This window comes from Pteropus vampyrus, unplaced genomic scaffold (assembly GCF_000151845.1).
Source record: "Pteropus vampyrus isolate Shadow unplaced genomic scaffold, Pvam_2.0 Scaffold18, whole genome shotgun sequence".
NCBI classification, from domain to species: Eukaryota; Metazoa; Chordata; class Mammalia; order Chiroptera; family Pteropodidae; genus Pteropus; species Pteropus vampyrus.
The window spans coordinates 214,713-240,307 of record NW_011888799.1 but is presented as its reverse complement, the minus strand read 5'-3'; the positions used below and the strand labels follow the sequence as shown (position 1 = coordinate 240,307).

The following is a 25,595-nucleotide window of genomic DNA, read 5'->3' as shown; positions in this document are numbered from 1 at the left end:
AACTGAGGCTGCTGTGCTGAGATTAGACCGCTGAAGGAGGGGCCATTTGTATCTGACCCACAGCCTCCTTCTGATGTTCCCACATGAACAGTGGTGTTTACTTACAGCTCCTCAAACCTGCCGTGCTCTTTGTCACTTCCAACTTTGCTCATATTCACCGCCCTCTTCATCCATCCAAGACTTACCAATTCTTCCAACCCCAAAGCAAACTTCCTTGCCTCTGAGAGGACTAAGAAAGTGCTCTGGAAAGCCAGAGGAAGAGATTATCAGCCCTGAAAAGAGAGCCCCCATTTGCTGATGGTTAAGACGGAAAACACGTCCAGAAGAAAACTTCTCACGGTAGCGTGGAGGATGTGTACATTACAGAACAGATCAAAATGCTCTCCTTCAGCTCATAGTTTATAATGCAGCCCAAGAAGCTTGTGATATTGATTGAATTACTATTAATATTGAATTTCTAACTTTGGAATATTCTATTGCCTTAAAAAATCTCTCTCTCTCTCTCAACAGGATCTTCAACAGGAAGGCAGAGATGCACTGGCTCATTTTGTCTTAGTTTTCTTTGGAGGAGTTCATGTGCTGCTGCGCTTTCTCTGGAATAACCATTTGATGTAAAAAGAATGTAAATGTCAAGTTCTGTTTTCCTTCTGCCCTCTGAAAAACACGAATCCCACCTGGACAGATAGGAAGAAGACGCTTTTCATCTCCCTCTCTTTTTACCCGTCACTGTTCGTTTTTACCTGGTTAGTTGCAGAACTGCGGACTCACTGACCATTATTCTCTTCAGAGGAACCGGCTATGGATGTCTGCGATTGCCTCCTGGTAGAGCCCAAGGTGTACTTAGGAACCCAGGAGGCACTGTGGGTGGTCCCAGTGCTCCCTGTAGGGAAACCTTGAGCATTTCTTTCCATGAGTTAAACGGAACCTTGTCCTCAAACCGGAGGTCACCGAAATGGCCACTTTCTCCTGGGCCCTTCCCTGGGTACCTCCAGCGACCTATTGGCCCCACTATTATTGCCCATGTCCAGATCCGCAGTGCCCCATTATTTTCCTTCCTTTCTGTTGACCTCATATTTTCTCTCTCCCCGCTTTTAGAAGTATTACAGGTATTAAGAAAGTTTGTTGTTATAAATTATAAGTTCTACGTCTGCATTTTGAATTCTTTGTAGAAAAAGTGTTATTTAAAAAAATTAATAATTAAAAATGAAATACTGTTATTTTATTGAGCATAAAAACACCTGTGCATATTTCTTTTGCGAAGGAGGGATTCTACTTATTCCTGCTCATATGGGTTTGTAATTGTATAGACTTAGATCGTATGTAGCATTGCCTTTGTCCTTCCAAGGGGAAATGTCCTCAGTTTTTTTAGTTTGTCTCAGGCAACACCTATTTAGTTCTGTCATCACCTAAGATTTAGTTTGCTGGCACGGAATATATTCTTAAACTTCTTTCTTTCATTTCTTTTTTTTATTCTTTTGAATAGATATTTATTCATATGGTTCAAAAATCAAAATGATATAAAAAGATTTGCAATATAAACCCTTGCTCTTATTTTCTATATTGAATTCCAGTTGTTTGTTTGTTACTCATCCTTGCGGAGTGTCTTTGTACAAATACATACATACATACATATATATATACATATATATATATATATATATTTACTTACATACAAAAGGTAGCATGTGATACACACTGTTCCTTACCTTTATTTTATTTTGCTTAACATGGTGGTCAGGCGCTGTTCTAGTTGTCTTACAGATGTGAACTCACTCTTTATAACAACTTTATAAAACAGGCATTGTTATTCTTTCTATTTTTTTGTTAAGGAAACTGAGGCAGTAGTTCGAAGAGCAAGGCAGTAAAGAGATTTACGAACTTGCTCAAGGGCACACAGTAAGTGACATAGCTGGTATTCCAAGCCAGACAGGCTGTCCTAGGTTCTCAACTGCCCTGCTACATTGCTTCTTGGAGAGCTTGCCATGGTCCACAGAGAGCTCTGTCAGATGAAGCACAGAATTCTGTTAAATGGATGGACCATAATTTATTTAATCAACTCCTTTGAACGGATGGATGCCTGGGTATTATAAGCTGTGCTGAAATGAATAACCATGTAGTACATTTGGTATATGCGCAGGTATTTTTGTTGAATAAATTTCCTTTGGTGAGATTGCTGAGTGAAGGGTAAATGAATTTCTGACTTTTCTAGATGATGCCATACTGCCCTCCATGGGGTTGTACCACTTTACACATCCAGTGAAGTGCTTGTTCCTCTCAACCTTTCCAGCAGATTACATTATTAAACTTTTGATTTTTTTTTGTTTGTTAAATTAATGGGTGAAAAACGATATCAGAATAACTTTAATTTGCATATCTTTTATAATGATGGAAGAGTCTGAGCATCTTTTTCTATGTTCAGGGCCCACTGAGCATTTCGTTTTATACAGACTCTCTATTCATACCCTTTGCTTATTTTTCTGTCTGATTTCTGGCCTTGTTCTTACTGGTTTCTAAGAGGTAGCTCATGATATATCAGTGCTATGCCTTCTTTATAACAACGTCTGCACCCTCAGATTTCAGCAGAGTTATTAAGTCTTCTTCCCTCCTTTTCTCTGGTGAGTATGTTGGTTGCTTTAGTGCTTGCAACCTTCCTCGTTTTCCCCTCCAGATACGAGGAGCTGAGGCTGGCGCACACGGGTGATGTGCGGGTGGGCACCTGGCCAGGGGCAGCCAGAGGCCTGGGAAAAAGTGCCGGTGGGGATCCGCTGAGTGCTTGGGTCAGGAGGAGCACCACGCCAGCTCTGACAGTGGCCCTCGGGCCCCAGGCGGTGGAGCCTAGGAAGGTCACCCACCCCTAAGGGGAGAGGGACCAGATCCAGGCAGGCAGCATGGGCAGCCCTCTCCCATCCTTCTGAGGAGAAGCACAAAGGCGACACGAAGTTGGTTTGTCGTTGTCCCGAGCCCAGGTACAGGAATTTCCTCGGCTCCCCACATCCCACAGAATCCCACTTCATTCCCTATGGAGCCCGCGGACAGGCTGCCCGAGAGCTGTCCACCGGTGGGAGGATGCAAGCAGGACTGACGCCTCTAGGCCAAGCCACAGCGTCCCGGGGCTCGCCTCCCTCAGGGGCCGTCCCCTGCCCTCCCCCGAGCCCGCCGGGGAGGGAGTGGAAGCCGGATCCCGCTCTTTCGTTTTCGTTTCCCGGAAGGATAGCGATTACTGAAGCTCCCTGCGCGCCTGCTCGCCCAGGAACCCGAGCGCACACTACCCGGAGCTTCTCAAAGAGATTTCCTCCCAAGAGATGTTCCAGTTCTCCGGGCCACGCTAGGGGTTTGGGAAAGGAGGGTCTCAGAACGCAGGCCTAGGGCCCAGCGAGCAGGCTTTGGAGCGCTCACGACCGACAGCCCGGTGGCTCCCTCATTTCCACCTGTAATGCAGGTAAGAGCCTGGAGCTGAACCACGCAGCGCGGACGCGGAGCTACCTGCCCTCCACCCCTATCCACCACCTCATTTCCCATACTCATTTTTAAACCTGGCTGGAATCTCACTTGCCAACACATTCCCAGTCCTCACCATCCATCCCCTCACGGCCACTCACTCTCCTTCATCTCACTAACCCCCAGCCCCTCACTCTCTTTCTGAAACTCCTCTGTTATGTACTACTCCTCCTTCCCTCCTCTTCACTCTACATCAGCCAGATGTGGTCTCTGGGAGTTCCTGCACACTTCACAGCTGGCACACACGGCTAGGCAGGCCTTCCCCCCACCCCTCCTCTTAGCGGTCCCTCTCCATTTGCCATATTTCCGTGGGAACTTCAGAACTGTCCCCAGAGCTGGGCCCCCCCTCCCACTGCCGAGGCCTTTCCCCACTCCCATCTCTCCAAGATCCATATCCATATCTGTATTTTATCAGACCTCTCCCTGGCCTTCATGCTGAAACTCAGCTCTAACTCTCAGCAGCCCTGGAATTCCCCTTTGCTCTTGCATGGAAGAGGGTGGAAGAGTAGAGAAGGAGCTTCCTGGAAGTCCTAGGCAAGTCCTTGGCTTTGAGCCCCTACTCCAGCTTGGCAAGCCCCACTGCCAAGTGGCAGCCTCTGAGGCTGGGTTACCTGGGAAACAGCCCTAACTGGGGCAGGGAGCTGGGGGCCAGTTGGCCAGAAACGAAGTGGGAACTACCCCAAAAGATGTTGAATCTTCTGCAGTGGCCAAGGTTTCTGTAGTTCTCTGGCTTCAGATTCACAGTCTTTTACTGAAGACAGCCTTCCTCAGACACCAAGAGATGAATGTAGTGCTCTTAGAGATCCTAGAGTGAAAAAATAACTCTTGCTGGAACTGGTTTCACTTTTACTTTTCACTGTGTGGCAGCCTGTGGCTGGGTGTGAGCCCCGAGAATCCCTTGTTTCTACAAAATCCTGTCATTTTTTCCATCCCCTCATTCTGATGGATGAGTCAAATCACCTCTGGGCTAGGCTGATTATAAAATTGTAAAGATACGGACATCCCTTTGTGGGTTTTTGGGGTTCATAAATTTATCCGCTCCTTTTCTCTTTGGAAAAGAGCATTTACTTGTTAATTTATTATTTCTGATTTAAGGTCTTTTTATCCTGACTCTTCAGGTTCCCTGTGTCCTCTCACTAAGGTTCCAGTGAGTGTTCCTAGGTCCTTAGATTTCCAGCTTACAAGTCAAGTCTTGGTAGGGGAGCCTGAGGATCCTTCTGGTGGGGTTAGGCATATACATGAAAAGCTTGAATTGGAAAGATGAAATTTATCAAGTGTCCACTGTGTACATGATGTTAATCAAGCTGAAGACATATAAGGTTCCCATCTCTAAGGCAGATGTGGAGACGGATGCTCTTTCTTTTTGACTGAAATTCTTGATACATTTGAGGATGAACGAGCCTTGATCAAGATGCTGATTTTTGACTGTCTTGGCTTTTTCTTTCTCTAGGAGGTAGCATTGGCTGGTTCTCCTGTGAGCCTCACAGCAGCCACGCCACCCCCAGGCACCCAAGCCCAAGCCAGATGGGAAGCTCGAGTGGACCTGCTGGGTGAGGGGGGAATCTGCAAGCTGCCAGGAAGACTCCGTGAGTAGAAGAGAGGAGAAAGGCTGATTTTTTTAAAGGATATAAATGTGATGCATAAACTCTTCTTATCTAAGGAATTAACATCTCTCCATTATCTATTTCTTTGCTGACTTTTCTTTAACTGTTCCTTGGTGGGAAGTCAGAGGAGGTAGGCCGAGTGTGAGGGCGGCAGTCTCCTCATTGGTAGGACGAGGGTTGGAGTTAGATGAACGATTGGATCCCTTCTAGCCTAAAGACAAAGAGTTGGGGATGTTTCCAGTGAGGAAGCCAGATGAGGCTAAACAGTGAACAGATGTATGCATGCAGAATCCTCTTTTAAATAATTATGTTTAAATTTTATTATTACAAGCGTAGCATGTGCTTATTGTCAAAAATTGGGAAATGACAGAGAAGCATAAGATGAATATATGTAGAACAATCAAATTCACCCAAAGGTAACCACAGGAAATATATTGGCCATGTCTTTTCATTTCCTTTTTCCAAGTAATACTCTAGCCTGAGGAAACTCATAACCATGGAGCAGGCTGTAGATTAATATCTTTATGCCTATGTTTCAAATGACAAATCTGAGAGGTAGAAGAGCTAAGTGATATGACGAAGATCACACAGGCTCTCCATGCTAAGGCTAAACCCTGCTAACAATCTAAGAGATTTTAAAATGCACTTCCTCAGCTGTGGAAATCATGGGATAGGCAGCTAGCCGATGGCCTATAGGATCTTCGATCTTGAGTGGAGTCTTGGGGCAGCTGTGGGAAGGCACAATTGACCTGGATTGTAAAGTATTCAGGCCACTTCCTGCTTGGCTGGCCCAGTGGCTGGAACACTGCTTTGCTGATTTCACACCCTCCAGATTTCCTGGCCACAATCTGCTTATTGACAAGACTGAGCACAACGTGGGGGTATGACTTGCAGGCCTTGGGAAGACCCCGCTGCCCCCAACTGCTCTTGCTGTCCGCTGCCCGGCATTCTCTTAATTGGGAACAGAGCTTATCTTTTCATGGTTAAAGGGAAGGTGGGGACTGAAACATGGACAAAAGGCCAAGAGAGAACTCCAGAGTGTGGAGGTGGCCCTGTGCCTCAGAGCAGTGCTGGAAGGAAGTGGCAGTATGTTTTGAGGAGAAGGGCGGGGAGCTCTGTAAGGAACCTCTGTTGTTCCATTCTGGCCAAATGCCAACACTGACTGGTAGCTTGGGACTCAGGGATGCTCCAAGGAGATATTTGGCAACCGTTACATAGAGGGTAGGATTTGGGTTCCATTCCCGGCCCAAACTGTGGTGATGAGGAAAACAGGACCTTGGGGACAGACCTGAAGACCCAGAGTGTTGCTGCTGAGAATGACCTTAGAGGTCATTTAATCCAGTCCCCTCATGGCAACTGAGAACAGCGAGCCTCAGAGAGGGAGGGGCTTTTCTGCAGGTCCCACAGGGCCCTCTGGATTGTCCCCCATTACCTCCCTCATATACAGAGACCACTCCCACAACCGGCTCACCAAGTCCTAGAATGTCAAAGCTGGTGGAGACCGTAGATGCCGCCTCAGGTAACTCCCTCATGTTCCGAATAAGGAAACAGGTCCAAGAGATTTGTTCTGACCTACTGTCAAGTAACCTGAAGTCCCTTCCCTTCTTCCCTTCTTCCGGATGTCTAGCTCAAGTTTACTGGGTGAGAGAGTACAGGAGGAGAACAGGGGATTTAGAAAGTTTAGTCACCATCTTGGCAAATATAGTTATGCGAGCCTTTTTATTTTTTGAAGCCCCTGCCAGTGGGACCCTTCAAGGTAGTCATCATCTAACTCACTAAATTCCTGCACATTTCTAGTAACAGGAATTCCCCCCAATCCCACCCCCGCTCCTCATTGAGTCAGTCTGTTCTCTGGTTACACAAGAATACAGGATCATTATGATATATTTAGAGCTCCAGAGGTACTAGTCCTACTGCCGTGGGTTAGATTTCTCCAGAAGCAGACCCTAAAATACTTCTCCACAGAGAAGAGAAGGAATTCAAAAGAGTGTTCTCTTGGGCCAGTCAGCCCTGTGGGCAAGTGGAGCTCAGTCTCAGTGGGGGACCTCCAAGGGACAGTGAGAGAACGTTCTGAGTTATCCCAACCCAGGGGTAAGGAAGCTGGGTTTTTATTCACTCGAGTCCCATCCTGAAGGGGCAAGGGCTGCTTCCAGGAGCATGCACTCCCCAGCTGTCCAAGTAGCCCTGTTCACTGGCTGATTCAGGCTCAGAGTCAGGGGCAGCATTCGGCATTTGGCTGCTGTCAGACTGTGGAGGTGGAGAGCCAAGGGCCACGGGCAGGGCACCAACAGCTTCTCTTCTTAGATTCCATGACTCACATTTACTTCTGAAAATATTCAGACAACATAGTTCTGGCCCTTAGTGAATATCTAACAGTCTTAAAAGATAGGGTATACTAAATGACTCATTTTCCTGTCAACAACATCCCAAATAAGCAAACTGCTGACACCTAAGGAAGGTTTAACCTTTCAGATGGCTGGGGTGATGTCAGCCCCAACTCTTACATTTCTAGAAGTTGGGTTTCTATTGCTGGACATCTCTCTGACATTTGTTCCCAGTCACTCACCCCATTCCCTCCTCTACCTCCAGCTTCCTTTCCAGTCATCAGGGCTGATTTGCCTCAGCAGGAAGGTGAACAAACAAAACAAATCTGGTTTAGCTTTGTGAGTCAGTGCCAAGTGGAGCACACAAGCCAGTTCCCTGTAGAGCTCACTTTGTGTTTATTTGCCTGACAAAGATGTGCAGTAGAGCAGTGGAAAGTCCACTCCGAGGACGAGGACAATTGTGATGTCTAGTGACAGGAGGAGGTCTAGGGTGGAGGGGCCTGATCCACAAGAGCTTCACAGAGTGTCCCCCACTCACAAAAGGAGACTCACGACCACGTGTCCCTCTGGAAGTGGAGAGTGAAAGAGGATTCACACCCTCTTCCCCTGGCCTGTGGCCCGGAGGGTCTGCCTGAGGCCAGGGTGAGTTGGAAGCTATGGAGGCAGTGCAGGCCCTATGACCACTTGCAGGACCCAGGCTGAGGCCACAGGGGGATGAGTCTAGGAGGAGATGATGTCACCTCAAGGGACAACTGGGGGGAATTTTGAGAGGAGGCAATTTAGAGATGATGACCAGCACAGCCTCATTCACTGACAGGGAAACTGAGACTGCTTGAGAGCAAGAGTCATCTGTGATGCTGGAACCTCAACCCAGGCTTTTAGTTCCCGGTCCCGAGTCTCTTCGTTTTCTAGGAGCTTATTCCTGGAGGAAAAGCTCTGTGAACTTCCCATTGTCGGATGTAGAGGGATGGAGATATTTTTGTGTTTCGACATTGACTTTCAAAGCTCCTAGTTGTGACTAAGCCTCAGGAAGAGATATCTAGTATCACCTTAGATTTTCAGATGTCACAGGCAGAGGGGTGGTACCTTGCTGCAACTCTCTGGCAGTATAAATAAGGACAAAGGGTCCTAAGGGAGCTACAACAGAGTTTTCGTGCCCCTGCTAAAGTTCACATCCTTCACTGAGAAGGGAGTCCTGGGTACTTATTCTAATAGATACCAAGTGTGCCTTCCTGGTATTCTAAACCAGGGATTTTCCAATTTTAATGTGCTCATGAATCTCCTGGGAGCTTGTGGAAATGCAGATTCTGCTTCCGTAGGCCTGGGGTGGGGCCTGAGATTCCACAGCTCTAATAAGCTCCCAGGTGCTGCTGCTGCTGGAAATGCATTTGAGGACCTCATTTCATGCAGCCAAATCCTAACATTGATTTTCAAAGTGCTGGTCAAAACTCACTAAGGAGGTGAGTCAATTTTGTGGGTCAAGATAGGTATTTTTACAAAATGAAATAGCGTTTATCAGAGTACATCATAAATAGTAAAGGTGATTTCATGAATTTTGTTTTGGTTATATATATGTGTGTGTGTCGGGAGGGGGGTCATGACATAAAACATATTTTTTACTGTGGGTTGAGGTCAGAATGGTTTGAGAAATGCTGCCCTAGATCATGGCATATTAGGAGCAATAAGTTAGAGAGAGGCAGGTGTAAAAGAGAGAGGCAGGGTGGAGTGGGGAGAATGGAGACTAGAAGTGAAGGTTCTAGAAGCTGTGAGTGTTGACAGTGGTGTCATCACCTGACAATGAAAGGGAATATGGCAAATAGCAAACAGGTGGGAGATCCTAGAACTAACAATTTGAGGACAAAGAGCCTCCCCCTCTAAACTCGGGGCCTGGGCTAGGCCATATGCATCTTTGTGCAAATGGAAAAGACCCCTCCTTTGGGATGTGCTTGCCCCCCCCCCCCCATTGACTGGTGATGACCATAAAGCTAAGTGTGATTATCAAGAAAAGCAGTACCAGCCAAGACAACCAGGGCAAGCAATGGGTGACAGATTTGAGGGGCCTCTGGACAGACAGTGTCACACAATAAACTAAGGACAATGTTAACGCTAAGTCACAGTCATCATGGTAGAGAAACAAGCTAGTCCCTTTGTTTTTAGGCAGGCTCAGCAATGACAATGCTAATAATCATGACAAAGGCCATTTGCTGAGTTTTTACTCGTGACCAGGTATTGTACTGGGCATGTCAGATACACCATTTGATTTAATGTACTCAGTAGACTTGGGAAGTAGATTCTGTTATTATCCCCACCTTACAGATGTGAAAACCTGCCTTAGAGTGAGGTGAATTATCTTGTCCATAATCATCCACCAGTAAAATGGTTAAATTGGGATTTGAACCCACATCCTTCAGACCCCACAGCTGTCACTCAATCTGAACAATAGCTTCCAGCATCGGATGATGACAGCTCCCATTTTTAGGAGACCAACCAAGCACTGTACATTGTCTCCTGTATTCGTTCTGAGGCCCTGCCAGGTGAGTAGAAGCCAGCTGTTAGTTTTGGTTGAGTTGCTGAAGGTTGGTCCAGCTCTGTGCTCCCGGAGGTCACTAGACCTAGTAATCTGCAGGGTATAGTGAGGAATAGCAGGAAATAGCCTTGATCAGGTGGGGAGGGGCTTCTTGAGGGGATCTCAAAACCAGGGCAATGGGATTTTGACTTGATGGGGTTGATAATTGGGAGCCACTTTAGTTTTTTGAGCAAAAGAGTGAAAGAGATGCTGTGGGAAGAAGGATCTGGTAGGGGTGGGGCTCAGGGCTGGATAAGGGCTTGGTTAGGATGCCGAGGACTTTTTGGCCCATGCTGATTTGCTCAGCAATCTCATTTAGGCAATTTATATTTATTGAGCATCTACTCTGTGCCAGGCATAGCTCTAGATGCTGGAGAGACAGTAATGACAGACTGGTAAATTCTGTGCCTCGTGGGGCTGACATTCTAGTGGAGGATGCAGTGCCTGCATGAGGAAACACTAAGCCCAGTGATAAGGGCAGCGGAGGGCAATACAGCTGATAGGGGGAGGGGAGCCCCCACTTCCAGCCCTGATCCAAGGTGAGGGATGGAGTGTTGACTCTTCAGGGAGACGCCTGAGCCCTCCCACTCTGTCCTGGAGAGTCAGCTCCTCTGGCTACCCCAGCTAGTGGGGGTTCTGTCTAGATCTGTCCAGAAAGTAGGGGCTGGCCAAGGTGGAAATCCCCAATGAGCAAGTCTTGGGAAAGCAGAGTAAGGCGATATTTGGCTGGAGTCTACAAAGACAAAGGTGGTTAGTGTGAAGGAACTGAAGATACAGTGGATCATTGCTGACAGAGGGAGAAGCCCTGGGCTGGTCTGCAGGTAAAGCCCCAGAAATTTGGTTAGCTTGGTAAGCGGGGACCCAGTTAGGCCCATCCCAGTCATTAGGTTAGGCTTCGGGATAGTGGGGTGGACACCTGAGGTAATGCTCACCAGCATCTGTTGAGCGGTTAGGTGTGCTGGGCCCCGTGCCAAGCATTTTACACGTGTTACCTCATCTAACATTACGAGCTCTATTTGTCTCGGAAAGCGTCTGCCACGTGCCAGATACCAGACTTTAAATGGAATCTGTTGTAGAGTTCTCATGACAGCCCTGTGTGGCTGGTATTATTTGTTCCTCAAATGAGGAAATAAAGACACAGTCATTTAGATCCCATCTTTTATGGCTGGCCTGGCGCCATCATTGGTACTTTTTGTTATTGTATGTTTTTACTTTTACTTTTTTTTCGAGATATAACTTGCACACAGTCAAGTGTACAAACTTTAAGTGTACGACTCCATGAATTTTTAGTTATGTATACACCCGTGTAGCCACCATGTAGATCAAGATCTAGACCATTTCCAGTGCTCCAGAAAGTTCCCTTGTGTCTCTTCCCAGTCGATTTCCCTCAAAAGGGCGACCGCTCTTCGGATTTCTCTCCCTAGATTATCACTATCTATTCTTGATCTTAGTTTTATGTCTGGATTCTTTCCCCAACATAGTATCTTTGAGCTTTATCCATGTCATGAGCACTCATTTGTATTTTCTGTTTACTGCTGAGCAGCATTCCTTTGCATGAAATCATCACAGTTCGATTGTCCGTTCTCTGGCTGGTGGATATTTGGGATGTTTCCAGTTCTTGTCTGTCGTGAACAGAGCCACAGTGGACATTTACATACATGCCTTTTGGTGGATGCCTTCACCATGTCTCAGGTCTTTACTTAGGAGTGGGAATGCTCGATATAATTTGTACAGTATGTAGTCTGGGCTCCCTAACTTCAGCACCATGCTGCCCCTCAAACAGCCCAGCAGCCCAGAGAGGCAGTGTTATCATCCCATTTCACAGAGGGGGATGTTGAGGCCGAGAGAAGTTGAGTGGCTTATCTGAGGTGACTTGGCTGGTAAGGGGCTGAGCGGGAACCCAAACCCTGAACTTGAGAAATTGATCCCAACCTAGATAGTTGATTCACTGTTTGGAACCTGGTTCTTTCCTAGGGCACAAGTCCTATTTGAAAAGACTTTTGACCTTAATATTCTTTGATGACATGGGGAACAAAAAAGTCCCTTTTATTTATCACTGAACTGGAGGTACTGGCAGCAGTGGGATGAAAGGTGAGCGTAGCAGTGTGCACGACATAATGAAAGAAAAACCAAATTACACTCCAGGCAAATGACAGGTTTCAAGGTTTCAAGTGCTACTGTGGGCTGTGTGTGACCTCAGGGTCCCTGAGAAACAGCTTGGGAAGTCCCCTGACCATCTCTGCGGACCTGGGGGAAGGACCACATCTGTGGTTGATAATGTCTGCAAAGTTCAGGGTTTTCCCCTCTTAGTGTAGTTGTAGTGTTTTCATGGAGGCAGAATAGCCAGAGAGGGGTGGAATTCATCCCCACTCTCTGACCAAACACAGGAATCATAGTTTTGAGTTTTCAAACTGACAGCCTCAAATACCATGACATAGACAATGCTGCAAGAAATTCAATTACCAGTTGGCGCCAGAGCCTGGAAGCCCTGGCTGGCTGTGTAGGCCACCTCCTGAATGTCACCACCATGTTGTCTCCAAGTGTACACCATAAAGCTTTTCTGTCTCACTTTCTTATCACCAGACCGATCTCCTACAGAGGCTTTAAATTCCTAGTTCCACCAACAAGGCATCCTTTTCCGTGCATTCTGCCAGGTGTAGGTGTTATTAAAATGATGTCTCATTCTTCTGTGAATGCGCCTGTCCCTGACTACTGAGGTGACATGTCTTTTCACATGTTTATTAGTGAATCTGCTCACCTGCAGAGATTCTCAACTGGCAGTGATTTTGCTTCCCTCTCCTTGTGGACATTTGACAATGTCTGAAGATATTTTTGGTTGTCACAAACGTGTGTGTGTGTGTGTGTGTGTGTGTGTGTGTAAGTGCGTGCGCTGCTGACATCAAGCAAGTAGAGGCCGGCCGAGGCCAGGGATGCTGCTAAACCTTCTACAAAGCTCCAGACAGCCCCATACCAAAGAATTACCAGGCCTAAAGTGTTAATCCTGCTCTACTATGAATTAAAATTTCAGAGGTGCTCTTGACCTATGATAGGCATTAGCCTTTGATCTTTCATTTGCACTGCAAATAGTTTTCTGAAATCTGTTTTATTTTAGTTTTGTTATGGTATCTTTGCCACACATACAAATTTAATGTAGCCAAATGTGTCTTTCATTTTTATTATAGCCTCTGAGTTTCCTGTCGTAGTTGAGGTCGCCCCTACCTTTGTTTAGTTCATATGGTTTCTTATTTCTACTTCTATCGAGGTTTCCATTGTTCTGTTCGTTAGGCCTTAATTCATCTGTAATTGATTTTTGTGAATGGTGGGAGGTGAGTGTCCAAATACCATTTTTCCCCATGGAGAGCCAGTTATGGTTTTACTATAACTTAAATTAACTATCCTTTCCTGCTAAATTAAAATCCCACCTCTGTCATATATTAACTTTACACACACACGCGCGCACGCGCACACACACACACACACACGCATCTCTGGGTTCCTTCTTTTCCAATGATACTTGTCAATTCTAGCGTAATACCATCAGATCTCGATTACATGGCTTTGTGGCACAAAGATCAGTTGTTTTTCCCTTTAAATAATTTTTGGTCAGTTTCAGATTTTCTTCCTTTTTATTCACTCTTAGATCCCAAAGTCAGGTAAGGGAAGCCTTTCCTTCCTTCCCAGCCGGGCTACGGTGCCCTGCTTTGTGCGTTTGTTGCACAGTGCACTTCTCTTTTGTGCTGTTAATCAAGATTGTCATTAGATAGCTGGTGGTTGCTGGGGTCCCTCCCTCCTGCCAGCCTCACTCTGTGCTGTGGCCCCAGCAGTGGCACATGAATTGGCATATGGCCGGTGCTCCTTAGATATTGGCTGCATGAATAAACGAGTACATGATGCAGTCATAAAATATAATTTAAAATGTTTTTCTTTAGTGGAGAAAGTGGCCCATGAAGGCAAGAGTTCCAAGGGCTCACGAGAGTCATAATGTGGCTCTGCTAAACACAATCCAGTTTAGTGAGTTCAACAATTGGCATTAGGAGCATAATAGCCAAGGCAGAGTAGAGGCATAGGGGGAATAAGAGAAGGCAGATAAGAACATATGAACCAAAGGTGGATGTGGGAAACTCCTTTGCCCCCTGAGCAAAGCCAGGTCTGAGCTGGCACAGCAGAATAGAAGCATACGGCAGCTAGACAGACCTGGCTATATGTCGTGCTACCTGTGTGACCTTGGGCTAGTCACTTGACCCCTGGGAACCTTAGTTTCCTGATGTGGAAAATAGTAACAATAACAACTTCTTTGTAGGATTGTTTGGTCATTCAGCATGTGTTTATTGAGCGCCTACTATGTTCCAGGCACTGTCCTGGAATACATACAGGAGTGTGCCCAGCCCAGTGCCTGGCACATTAAACATGTGTTGAATGAATAATTGGAAAACAGGCCAGGGGTTGGGAGGGAGCACCGAAACTAAATAAGCGAATAACATACATAACGTGTAGATAATGATAAACATATAGTTATATCAAATGGAAAGTGTAATTACAAAGAAAGTAATGTGCCAGGATGGGAAAGAATAGGACATGGTGACAGAGAAAATGATGGGGTGTGGGAAGCAGGACAGGAGAGTGAGCATCTGCTCAGATGGAGTGTTCAGGGTGGGCTTCTCTGAGGAGGTGACATTCAAGCAAAGGCCTGAAGTAGGATGCAAGATTGATGGAGGAGAGTCCTGCCCCATCCCCATGCCCTTCCTTCAGCCCCTGCCCTTGCTGTTACAGGCATCCAGCCTGCGCTCTGGAGCAGGGAGGATGTGCTGCACTGGCTGCGCTGGGCCGAGCAGGAGTACTCGCTGCAGCGCACCCGGGAGCATGGCTTCGAGATGAATGGCCGTGCCCTCTGCATCCTCACCAAGGACGACTTCCGGCTCCGCGCGCCAGGTTCAGGTCTGGGAAACTCACTGGCTTTGCTCTAGAACGATGGAAACCCAGGTAGGCCCAGGGAGGGAGATGGAGGGCGTGTTGGTTGGAGGATCATGCTCACCTCCCAGCACTGCAGACACCTCTCTTTTTAATAAATGTTTGCCTAGTGTTTTCCTAGCTAGAGCTGCAGCGGAAGAGTCAATCTGGCTGCTGTTTTGCAGAGCCCCAGGGGTCTGTCCCCGCTCTCACTTTTCCCTCTCGTTCCCTGTGGCCCTCGTCTCCCCTACCCCTTTCTGCCCTATGGCCTCTCATCTCCATCAGCATGAAGCTTGTGACAAGACATGCCACCTGGGAGGCAGGTGACTGCAGTGGAATGTGGCCAGCTTTCCCCACCCAGTCTGGCCAGCAGTCCCCCTCCCATCTCCTTCCCCAGGCGATGTCCTATATGAGCTGCTCCAGTACATCAAGACCCAGCGGCAAGCCCTGGTATGTGGGCCCATTTTTGGAAGTGCCTTCAGGCAGAAGATGCCCACTCAGCACTTCCCCTACCCCATGCAAGGTGAGGAGGCCCTTGGTAGAGCTCTGAGATCCTTCCCCAAATTGGCAGGGCTTCTTCCAGGCAAGATAATGAAAGAGGCAGAGATGTGGTGAGCTCTCTATCTCCTCCCTGCCCTGTCCACTCAGCTCTCACCTCTTGCCCTCTGGGACACCCCTGGCCACCTGGGGTGCTGCAGCCCTCTGGCCAAGAAGCCTTACCTCTCGCCTCCTCATTTCTCTGCTCTCCTCTGTAGAAAAGGGTTGTTTGTTTGGTGTCTCTTTCTTTTCCTCCTGATCTCTCCATAGAAACCACTCTTGTCAGGGGATCCAGGGACCTGAACTTAGGGATGAATCCTTACTTGCTGTGACCTCTCACAGTCTTTGATCCAGAAAATTTCCCTTGGCTTCTAGGATACTGTACTCATCACTTCTGCTCAGTCTCCTGGTTTCTCCTCTTCTCTCCTACTTCTAAATGTTGGGGTACTCCAGGGCTCAGGGGACCTCTTTTCTGTCTACACTCAGACCTAGGTAATTTCCTCTAGTCTTCAGAGTTAAATACCATCTAGTGCCAATGATTCCCATGTATACGTGGACCTCTCTGAATTCCAGCCTTGAGCGCCCCACACTGCCTGCCCCGCACCTCCTCTGGGATGTCTGATGGGCATCTCAACCCTAACAGCAACTCAACTTCTAAAGCAAAGACTTGGTTCCTACCCTCTCCCCACCCTCCCACCCCCAAATCCTGCTCTTCTTTTTCCTAATTGCTTAGGGCAAAATGTTGGATGTTATCTTTGATCGTTTTCTTTTTTTCTCAGACTTGAATCTCCTCACTGGTTTCTTTGCTTCTACTCTTGATCTCCTATGACCTATTCTTAACAGAGCAGCCGGAGAGATCCATAAGTCAGGTCATGTCACTTCTCTGCTCAAAATCTTCCAATGACTCCCATCTTACTCAAAGTCAAAGCCACAGTCCTTAAAATGAGCTCCTCACCCTCTGCCATCCTCTGCCACTTCTCTCCTCTTTGCTTATGCTTCTCTAGCCACCCTGGCCTCCTTGTTCATTGAATAAGCCAGGGACACTCCTGCCTCAGGGCCTTTGCACTTCCTGTCCCCTCCGCCTGGCATTCCTTCCTCTAGATACCCACATAACTTATTCCTCTACCTCAGGGGTCCTCAACCCCCAGGCCGTGGACCAGCGCTGGTCCGTGGCCTGTTAGGAACTGGGCTGCATAGCAGGAGGTGAGCAACAAGTGAGCAAACGAAGCTTCATCTGTATTTGCAGCTGCTCCCTAGCACTAGCATCACCACCTCAGCTCCAGCTCAGATCATCAGATACTAGATTCTCATAGAAGCACCGGTCCCTGGTGCCAAAAAGGTTGGGGACCACTGATCTACTTCCTTTAGGTGTCTGTTCAAATGTCAGTGAGGCCTTTGCAAACATTTTCTATCTGCTTTATGATTATTTTTGTCCCCCATATTTTATACTGTTTCTATTTACTTTTTTATTTTAACCATTTATCTCCCCCCTCCCCCCACATCTCCAGCTAGAATATAAGCTCCATGAGGACAAGGGGCTATTTTGGGGTTTAGTGATGTGTGACCAAGCTCCTTAGAACAATGCGTGGCTCATTGGGGGTTCCCAATAACTATTTATTGGGTGTATGGAGAAAATGTTGGACTGAGATACAGGGCACCTGATCTCTGGACCTGGCTCTGCCACCCCTTGGCTTTGCCAACAATTTTACAGATGAGGGAACAGGTTTGAGAGGTGAAGTTACCTATCTGGGAGCTGGGGTTAGCACCTGGGCTGTCTGGTCCTCACCCATGCCCTCCACTGCATCCCTGACCTTCTAACCAGGGGCTGGGTAGAGGAGGAGTGTTAGGAGTGCTGTCCCACGAGGCTCCCAGGCATGTTATTTAGGGGGAATGGTATGGGGGAGGCTGTGGGCCCACAGAATCACTGGTGCTCATTTGCCGGCAACAGGGACCAGGCTCTCTCAGATCACCCTCCAAAGGGGCCTCCTGCAGCAGCCACCAGACCTGGGGCTTGCCAGTTCCTTGAGCCACCTGGATGCCCCTGGCCTGGACAGGTGGCCCCTCGGCAGAGAGGAGTCCCTCAGCTTATCTCACTGTGTGAAGCTCGGCTGCAGGGCTGAGGGAGTCTGCTCCTTCCCCAAGGTGCCACAGGCCCCCATTGACGGCAGGATCGCAGGTGAGTAGGAGGCTGTGTTCCCCTGACCTGGAGGGAGGTGTGCTGAGACCGAGTCCCAGAGAGGTCACAGGTGACAAAGAGGAGGGTGGTTTTGGTCTTGGTGATGAGAAAGTCTGTGCTGAGCAGTAGGGATTCTGAGTGACTGTCCTGTATGCTGGCCGTAATCTGGCCACAGTGGGCAGTGCTGCCTGGGATTGGCAAGTCATAGTCAGTCAGTCAGAGTAGCATGGAGTACCAACACCCCCCCACCCCCTTGCTGGCCACCTCTGCCTTTAAAGCCTTATTTATTTTTAAATAGTCGAGCACTTACTATGTGCCAGGTATGATTCTAAGGCCTTTATTTAATCTCACTTTGAGGTTGGTATTATTATCAACTCCATTTACAGATAAGAAAAATGAGGCACAGGAAGTGTGAGTGACTTCCTCATGTTCACACAGCGGTAAGTGGAAGAGTAGGGATGCGGATCCAGGTAGTCTGACTCTAGAGCTGAACTCTAAGCGGATGATATACTTCCACCTCAGATTTGTTATTAAAGGATTGACTAACAGACAGGCAAGCAGACAGACTGACAGATGAGCCGTGGTGGGGCCACTATACTTATTCTAAGACACCCCAGAGGGAGAAGCCAGGCTTCTGGGTTGGAAATGACTGGGAAGCACTAAAACACAATCATTCGATCTTTTTGATAATAACCCTTAACGTTCTTTGAGCACTTACTCTGTACCAGGCACTGTGCTAGGGCTTTTTTTTTTTCCTTTTGTCTATTATGTTACTTCATCCTCACATCATCCCATAAGAAAACTGGCTGGAGGCCCAGCTTGTGGGACTTCCGGTCCCTCAGCGCTCTCGGGCTCCCGCTGCCACTTGCCCCCCGCGATGGCACGTTGATTTTTTTTTTTTTGAACCTCCCATTAGGGAGAGCGAAGAGGATGGATGTTACAAACTTGAGTTAACAGAGACCCAAGGGGCTGAGCGACTGGGCTGGGGGCAGAGAGGGCTCTGGCCACAGCCCCCTGCCCCTACTGCCTGGCCCTGAGGGAGGCTTTTGTGTCTGCACAGCTGGGTTAGACTCCCTGCACTGCCTGCCACCTGGGAGCTTGGTGACTTAAGACATAGCTGTACCTCTCTCAGCCCATTGCCTCATCTCTCTCTGAGGATACAGGCAGCTACCTTCTGGAGTTAGGGTAATCGAATGAGACAACAAGTAATAGGCCCCCGTTTCTGTTAATACCATCGTCTTCACCATCCTGCTGCATGCCTGGGTTCTAGCCTCAAGGACCCCAGAGTGCCTTTCTAATGCCCGTCCTCCCAGCCCCAGGAAAGCACCCTGTCTGCACCCCTGTGTTCGATTGCAGACTGCCGGCTGCTGTGGGATTACGTGTACCAGCTGCTCTCTGACACTAGGTACGAGTCCTACATCAGGTGGGAAGACAAGAACGCCAAGATCTTTCGAGTTGTGGATCCTAATGGGCTCGCCAAACTCTGGGGAAACCACAAGGTGAACCTTAGCCAGCAGGCGGGATGGTCTCAACAAATCCAGAAGAGGAGATGGCAGGGGGTCAGAGTGGACCCCTCAGCACTGGGGACAGTCCTCAACTGATGGGGGCTTCACCAGCAGCCCTAGAAGTATTGGGATCAGTTTATTTTGGGAGATCCTGAGGTACAGTTATTTCTTGAAGATGGGGACTATCTCCGGAAGTTGGGAGTCTTGCCTTCTAATCTCTTAATTCCACCTTCATTTAACATTTGAACTTTTCAAAGCACATGTACAGGGATTTGTCAGCATACCCTGTGGGGTGGTTAGGCCAGATGGTTCCTTAGGGTAATCTGGGACAAAAATCCAGGTCTCAGGCCATGCAGGAGCATCTGGTGTCAAGGCTGGGAAGGCCTGGGAACGACTGAGCCCAGCATCCATGATGCAAAAAATGCCCATACCTAAATGGATGTCCACCAGGGGATTCTAATATATATATATTTTTAGTAAGAATTAGGATTAAAAAATTTAACTATTGTATTGATCTCATCATTTACAGTGGTGATATAAAGCAAGTGTCCTTATCCATAAATTAATTCATTCATTTAAGTGAAAAGAATGAGCCTTTTAAAGAAAACTATTAACAATAATAATAATCTGCAATATGTAACATGTCTTAAAATGGTATAGCATATGATTGGCAGGCACTACTCTGAAGGCTTTATCTGTATTAACTCATTTAATTCTCACAACAACCTCGTGAGGGTAGGTATTTTCAGATGAGAAACTGAGGCACAGAATGGTTTATCAACTTGTCCTAGAATCTGTAGCCAGAAGGTGGCAAAGCAGGGACTTGAACCCAGACCACATAGTTCTCTCCTCCACTCTATTTTATTTCCTCTCAGTAGTGCTGGTGGCTGGAAGAATGCAAATGTCTCCAGTTTGGACATGCTTATCTGGTCTAATCCCTGTATAGTACAGGGAGGGAAAATGAGGCTCAGAGAGTAGTAATTTCATTTAATGACCACATACTACATGTCAGGCACTATGCTAAGGGCTCGCATGGATTAGCAGTTTAATTCTTACGACAAACTCATGAGATGGATGTTTTTATCCTCACTTTATATCTGGGGAAACAGATTCAGAGAGGTAAAGAAACTTGTCCGAAGTCACACAGCTGCCAAATGGTCAGCTGGGGCACCAAAGCCCAGCCTCTTTGCTCCTACTCTGCATCACCCACTCCCCAGAGAGAGAGAGGAAAAAGCAAGGCCCTCCTGTCCCCTTCATCATGCTGTCTCTCTGATTACATTTCCAACTATATATATATATATGTATATATATATATATATATATATACATACATACACACACACATATATACACACACACACACACATACATATGTGTGTGTGTGTGTGTCTGTGTGTGTGTATATATATATATATATATATTTTTTTTTTTTTTTAAATTTGTTAGTACTTGTGATGTTCTCTACTTAAAAACGACACATGATTCATTCCTGCCCTATGTTTCTCAGTTAGGCAGGTGAGAGAAACATCCCATTATTTCTCCCTCAAACTTTCCCTGCCTTTGTCCATGCAAATTCAAGAGAACTCTCATACACCCTCACGGAATCCTGGGCTGAGGAACTTAAGAAACCACCCAGTCCAAACTGTTCTCTTCCAGGTGTGGAAATTGAGGAGTAGGGGGGTGATTTGTGACTGCTTTGCTTTCCAGAATCGGGTGAACATGACCTATGAGAAGATGTCACGGGCCCTGCGCCACTACTATAAGCTGAATATCATTAAGAAGGAACCCGGGCAGAAACTCCTGTTCAGGTGAGTAGTCTTGGGCTGAGGTGCAAAGGGGAAGCAGCGCTGGGGCTGGGTGGGCTGCAAGACTGCGCAGCTGGACCAGGGCTGATTTGTAGCTGGGACCTGAATTCCAGATTTCTGAAGATACCTGGGAAGACCATCCAGGACAAGGGCAGCTGCCTGGAGCAGCTGGAGAGCCAGGAACAGGACAGGATGGATTTCAAGGAAGAGATGCTGGAAGTCTCTCCATGAGAGACACGCGAACTCAAGGCACCGGGCACCGATGGGACAGACTGAGTCTCCCATGAAGGCAGCTAACTTCATGACCTCCTCCCTCCTCTCAGGGCATAATGGGTCCCTAGCTGGATTTTGCACTCACAGGATCACAGCTGTTGTGTCAGGCCTCAAAGCTGCCTGGAGCCCTGAGCAGGCTGAGAACTGGGAGGCCCACATCCGGGACATTGTGGGGCATCATCCTTTGGGTAGGGCAGCCCTGGGGCTCAGCAGGGGCTAAGCAGGGGCACAAGGCGTGAACTCTCTCCCCGTCCTACCCCTGGGTACCTGCCCAGCTTGGGAGAGGTAGCTGGGTCCTGAGAACATCCAGCCCAACTCCTTCAATTTACAGAAGAAGGAAACAGGTTTTTTACTGAGCCTCAGCCTTTTCATCTGTCAAAGGGACCATTTCATGGAAACCTGCCCTCAGGGGGCTGATGCATAAAATGGACAAAAGGATTATTGCTTTGTCAACCTTAGTAATAGTGAAAACAATGATACCTGACGTTTAAGGGCTGACTGTGTGCAGGCCTGGTGCTAAGGATCCTACCTATATTTTATCTCATTCAATTCACACACTAGCCCCATGAGGTTTAAAGACAGGGAAACAGAGACTGACTTGCAGAGATGGGCTGCCTTTCCAGAACCCAGTGCTCTTACCTGTTTGCTTTTAGTGCCTCTGAGTGTCTTGGGCACTTCTCAAGCAGAGGCCATGTCCCTACCCCTCTGCCCTCGGATTCTTGTGAAATGGTTCATTTCACTTGGCCCAAACCCTTGTCCTCAGTGAAAAAGTCCTTCGGCGACTCTGCAACTATGATCCAGTGAAGATTGCCACCCCTCTCCACCTGTGGCTTCCTGTACTCCTGTGCCTGTAACTGCCATCTGACTTTGTTTCACCTCTCTGGAGCTTCCGGTTCCTCGTCTGTAAAATGGGAAGGCCACTCTCTACTGACCTCGCAGTATAGCCAGAAACCTTCAAGAAGACGATATTTGTGAAGAGCTTAGTGTATGCCTGCTCTGTAGGAGCACCTCGCCTGTTTGAGCTTAGAAAACTCTGCAAACCGAAAACTGCTCTAAAGCATGAAAATGCTTCTGTCTCCTCTCTGCTCCCCAATCCCCAAGACTGGCTGGGGCCTCCTGGGGAGGTTGAGGAGCAAGGGAAAGGAGTGTTTTCACTTAGTCGGAATAAAACTTCTTAGATTTGTATCTTCTTTCTTAAAAAGAGGAAACTACCTCTGCCTCTTGCCCCCAGCAGGTCAGAACTGACCCCCCACCCCCACCTGACACACACACCCTGTCTGGCTGAGCCTGAGTTGGCCTTGAATCCCCGAACAGGAGAAGCTGATCAGGATTCTTGGACTTTGGGACTCAAAGCCGTGACCGCTCGTGAGCAGGAAAACTCCTGGCTTAGTCCTGGGGCCTTGGCAAAAAGGGTCAGGAGGAAAATCCTTGTCTCTTCCATCTTCCTTGAGACTGTTCTAGCTCCTTGACTTCACTCCAGGATAAACTCACACCCCATAGCCTTTCTCATCATCTCCAAACCAGAACTACATAGCTAGACTGGGAGGGACTGTCAAAATCAATTCCTCCAGCCTCTCCTTTTATAGATGAACAGCAGAGGCTAGAGATAGAGAGTGACTTGCTCAAGGTTACACAGCCCACCTCAGCCTGCTGGCCCCTAATGTTGCCTCATTTCTTCTTGTCTCACATCTTGCTCATGGGTTCAAGATATAGAGGTTTAAACAAGAGAATGGAGTCATAAATCACCTCCAGTTACGATGTTGGTATTTGCCCACTGGCTTGTTAATGGTTGAAAACAGCTGTATATCCGAGGGACTATTCCTTGACTCAGGATGATGTATCTCATCCAACATAGGGACCATGGGGGCCGGGATTGGGCTGTGGGATGTGGGCTTGGGCAGAGTCCACTGCCCCAGATCCCTGATCACTGGACTCTCCACCCAACCCTGAGCTCAGCTTCACCCTCTGCCTGTCTCCCCAGGCACATTAAGCTCTGGGATGGACACCCAAGTGTGAGGAATAAAGAGATTCTTTAGCCCTTCCTTCCATGAGCATTAATTGAGCACCTGCTATGTACCTGGCATCAGGCAAGGCTCTGGGTTTACATCCATTTTTCACACAATTCAATTCCTAAAAAGTCATGGATCACAGAAAACAACATATGTCAAAATGGACTTTCTCACAGATAATTTTAACAAGCAGAAAATATATTCTCATGGTTCGAAAAAGTAGCCAGCCATATCGTTTTTTTTTTTTGCCAGATTATATTACTATCAACAATAAATAGTTTATGAAAAAAGTGAGTATATTAAGTTCATAATGAAACAAATGATACAAGTCACTGTCTCCATCCAGTCAAGCCGTTTAGAACATTAACCCGGGAACACAGGCTCCATGATTCTCCACCTTCTCCATGACATGGATTCTTGCTGAGAAAGGCTTTTTCCCTCACAAGGAAGCTCCAGATCCAGCACTCTCCCCGCTCCAGCTTTTTTGAGATGTGATTGATATATAACACTGTGTAACTTTAAGGAATACAACGTGTGGCACTTTCTTCAATCCCGATGGCTCTGCCGTGTCTCAGGCCCTCTCTGCAGGAAGCCTGGTTGATGCTGGTGACCCATTGTCTTTCTTGTGCAGGATCTTGACTTCATCCTCTGGTCCCTCCCCATGATACCAATCCATATTTTCTACTCAAGTGTTTTCTCAACAGTTTTATAGAGTTTTGCAGAAAACACGTACATTTGCAGAGCAAGGGCTTGGTGTCTCCAAACTAGCCAGCATCTGGTGGCAAATGCAAAGATGATGCTGGCTCAGAAAGAGCCTTGTCCAAGGCTGGTGTCAGGTCCCCCTCCTCCTTGCTGGCTTGGCCACTCCATGGGACCTTTGAATTCAGCTGCCACTGGAACAGCCCCAAGATTAGTGTGGATTGTCCTGAAAATTGAATGTGCGTATTTTAAACATATTTTGATCATGATCTTGCTTTTTTAAATTCCCAAATCCTTGTAAGTTAATTGCTCGTATGGGGAGGAGTGGAGGTGGGGGTGTTGTACAAAGGAGAGTAGGGCCCCACCCTTGGGAAGTTCACACATCAGTGGGGGAAGCGGAAGTAGCTGACCAGCAGAGAGGCACGCCCATCGGGCCAGTGGGCGGCAAAGTGGCACCGGTGAATTCTGCTTGGCAGGCGCCAGAGAAGGTGCCCCTAGGAGGATCATACAGGCTTCTGCTCTGTTTTTCCCCCTTTCCTTTTGGAGGGGTAAGGTCTGGAGGTGCAGTGGGGAGGTAGGACTTCTGATCATGATGGGTCAGGGAGAATGCAGGGTGCAGGGGAAATAAGAAGGGGGCTGACTGCAGAGGCAAGGAAGGGGTCCCTGAGGTCCAAGCACATACCCCACTCTGTGGAACACTGATGCTGTGGGGAGGAAAAAAAACGCATTATCTGAAGCCATTCCACTAGGAGCCTCAGTTGTTCACCCAACAGACTTTACTGAGAAGCGTGGCCCCAGGCCCTGGGCTCGGGGCTTCCCTGCACCACTTCACTGGAGCCTCTGGCCTCTGACTCATAGTTCTAGGCTTGGGGTGATTAAAATTATGCCTTTTTCTCAGAAATGAAGTGAAACCGGAAGGAGAAATAGTGAGAGAAGCAGCTGGCCTGGGACAGGGGCTCAGCACAGGGCAGGGAGCACGTTCCCCTCAGGGAATCGCCCAGAGCAGAAAGTCAGGGCCAGGAACCAGAGCCCATTTCAGTATTGCAAGAAGGCTGAGCAGAATCCAACACTTACCTCAGATGGAGCGGCACTGGCCCACTGAGCTCTCAAACGTCTTTGATTTTGCTCAAATTAAGTGAACTCAGTGAGGTATTGCTAATGCACGAAGCTTGTCATGGTTACTACTGGCAGTTGCAAAGGCCTTTGATAATAACAAATGACGCGATAAGATAATAAACATAAATACTAATATAACAAATATGAAAAGATGCAGTTTGGTAGATAAAATCTTTCGGAATCTGATGTCTGTGGGGAAAAAACTTAAAGAAGTTTTTACTGGGTAGTAGGGGATTTTCATTCGTTTGGTGGTTTCATGGAGGCTCGTGAAGAACTGAACTCAGTTGGGAACTTTTTCCTCTGGGCAAAGACAATTCAGGGTCACTCCCAAATACATAGGTGAGCAGAATGAACAAGTGAGTCTCCTGCTGCCCTCCTCCAGGCAGCTTCCCAGTTTGTTACCCCAGGAATCTGGAATAAAGTTTGGGAAGGATATGTCCCCTCCAATCCCAGGACACCTCTGAGCAACCTCTGAGTCTCGTTAATAAGTCCTCCCTGTATTATTGACCTCTCCGACACCTGCTGGTGCCTGGCCC

At 47.6% G+C, this 25,595-nt stretch overlaps 2 protein-coding genes across 3 annotated transcripts in view; both read left to right on the top strand.

The window, feature by feature from the left end:
• Positions 1-1,100, top strand: part of PXT1 (peroxisomal, testis specific 1) — a 42,703-nt gene extending 41,603 nt beyond the window's left edge. Inside the window, exon 4 of the mRNA XM_011354528.2 lies at positions 511-1,100. Within this exon, the coding sequence (XP_011352830.1) occupies positions 511-615 (105 nt within the window). The 3' untranslated portion in view covers positions 616-1,100. The remainder of the gene's footprint in view (positions 1-510) is intronic.
• Positions 1,101-3,125: 2,025 nt separating this feature from the next.
• Positions 3,126-23,277, top strand: ETV7 (ETS variant 7). Of its 2 annotated transcripts, XM_011354526.2 has the most exons (8): positions 3,126-3,439; positions 4,949-5,084; positions 14,763-14,927; positions 15,337-15,462; positions 17,425-17,652; positions 19,009-19,151; positions 20,865-20,965; positions 21,076-23,277. In XM_011354526.2, the coding sequence occupies exons 1-8, from the start codon at positions 3,434-3,436 to the stop codon at positions 21,191-21,193; spliced, it is 1,023 nt and encodes a 340-aa protein (XP_011352828.1). In that variant the 5' UTR covers positions 3,126-3,433; the 3' UTR covers positions 21,194-23,277. The 2 variants fall into 2 exon arrangements, with proteins under 2 accessions (XP_011352828.1, XP_011352829.1); XM_011354527.2 differs by lacking the exons at positions 3,126-3,439; positions 4,949-5,084 and having other exon boundaries at positions 14,769-14,972.
• The last annotated feature ends 2,318 nt before the right edge of the window (positions 23,278-25,595 follow it).

Coding starts and splice junctions, on each gene's coding strand:
- ETV7 (XM_011354526.2), top strand. Junction 14,928..15,336: donor GCTCCGCGCGCCAGGTTCAG/GTCTGGGAAACT, acceptor CTCCTTCCCCAG/GCGATGTCCTATATGAGCTG. Junction 15,463..17,424: donor CTTCCCCTACCCCATGCAAG/GTGAGGAGGCCC, acceptor TGCCGGCAACAG/GGACCAGGCTCTCTCAGATC.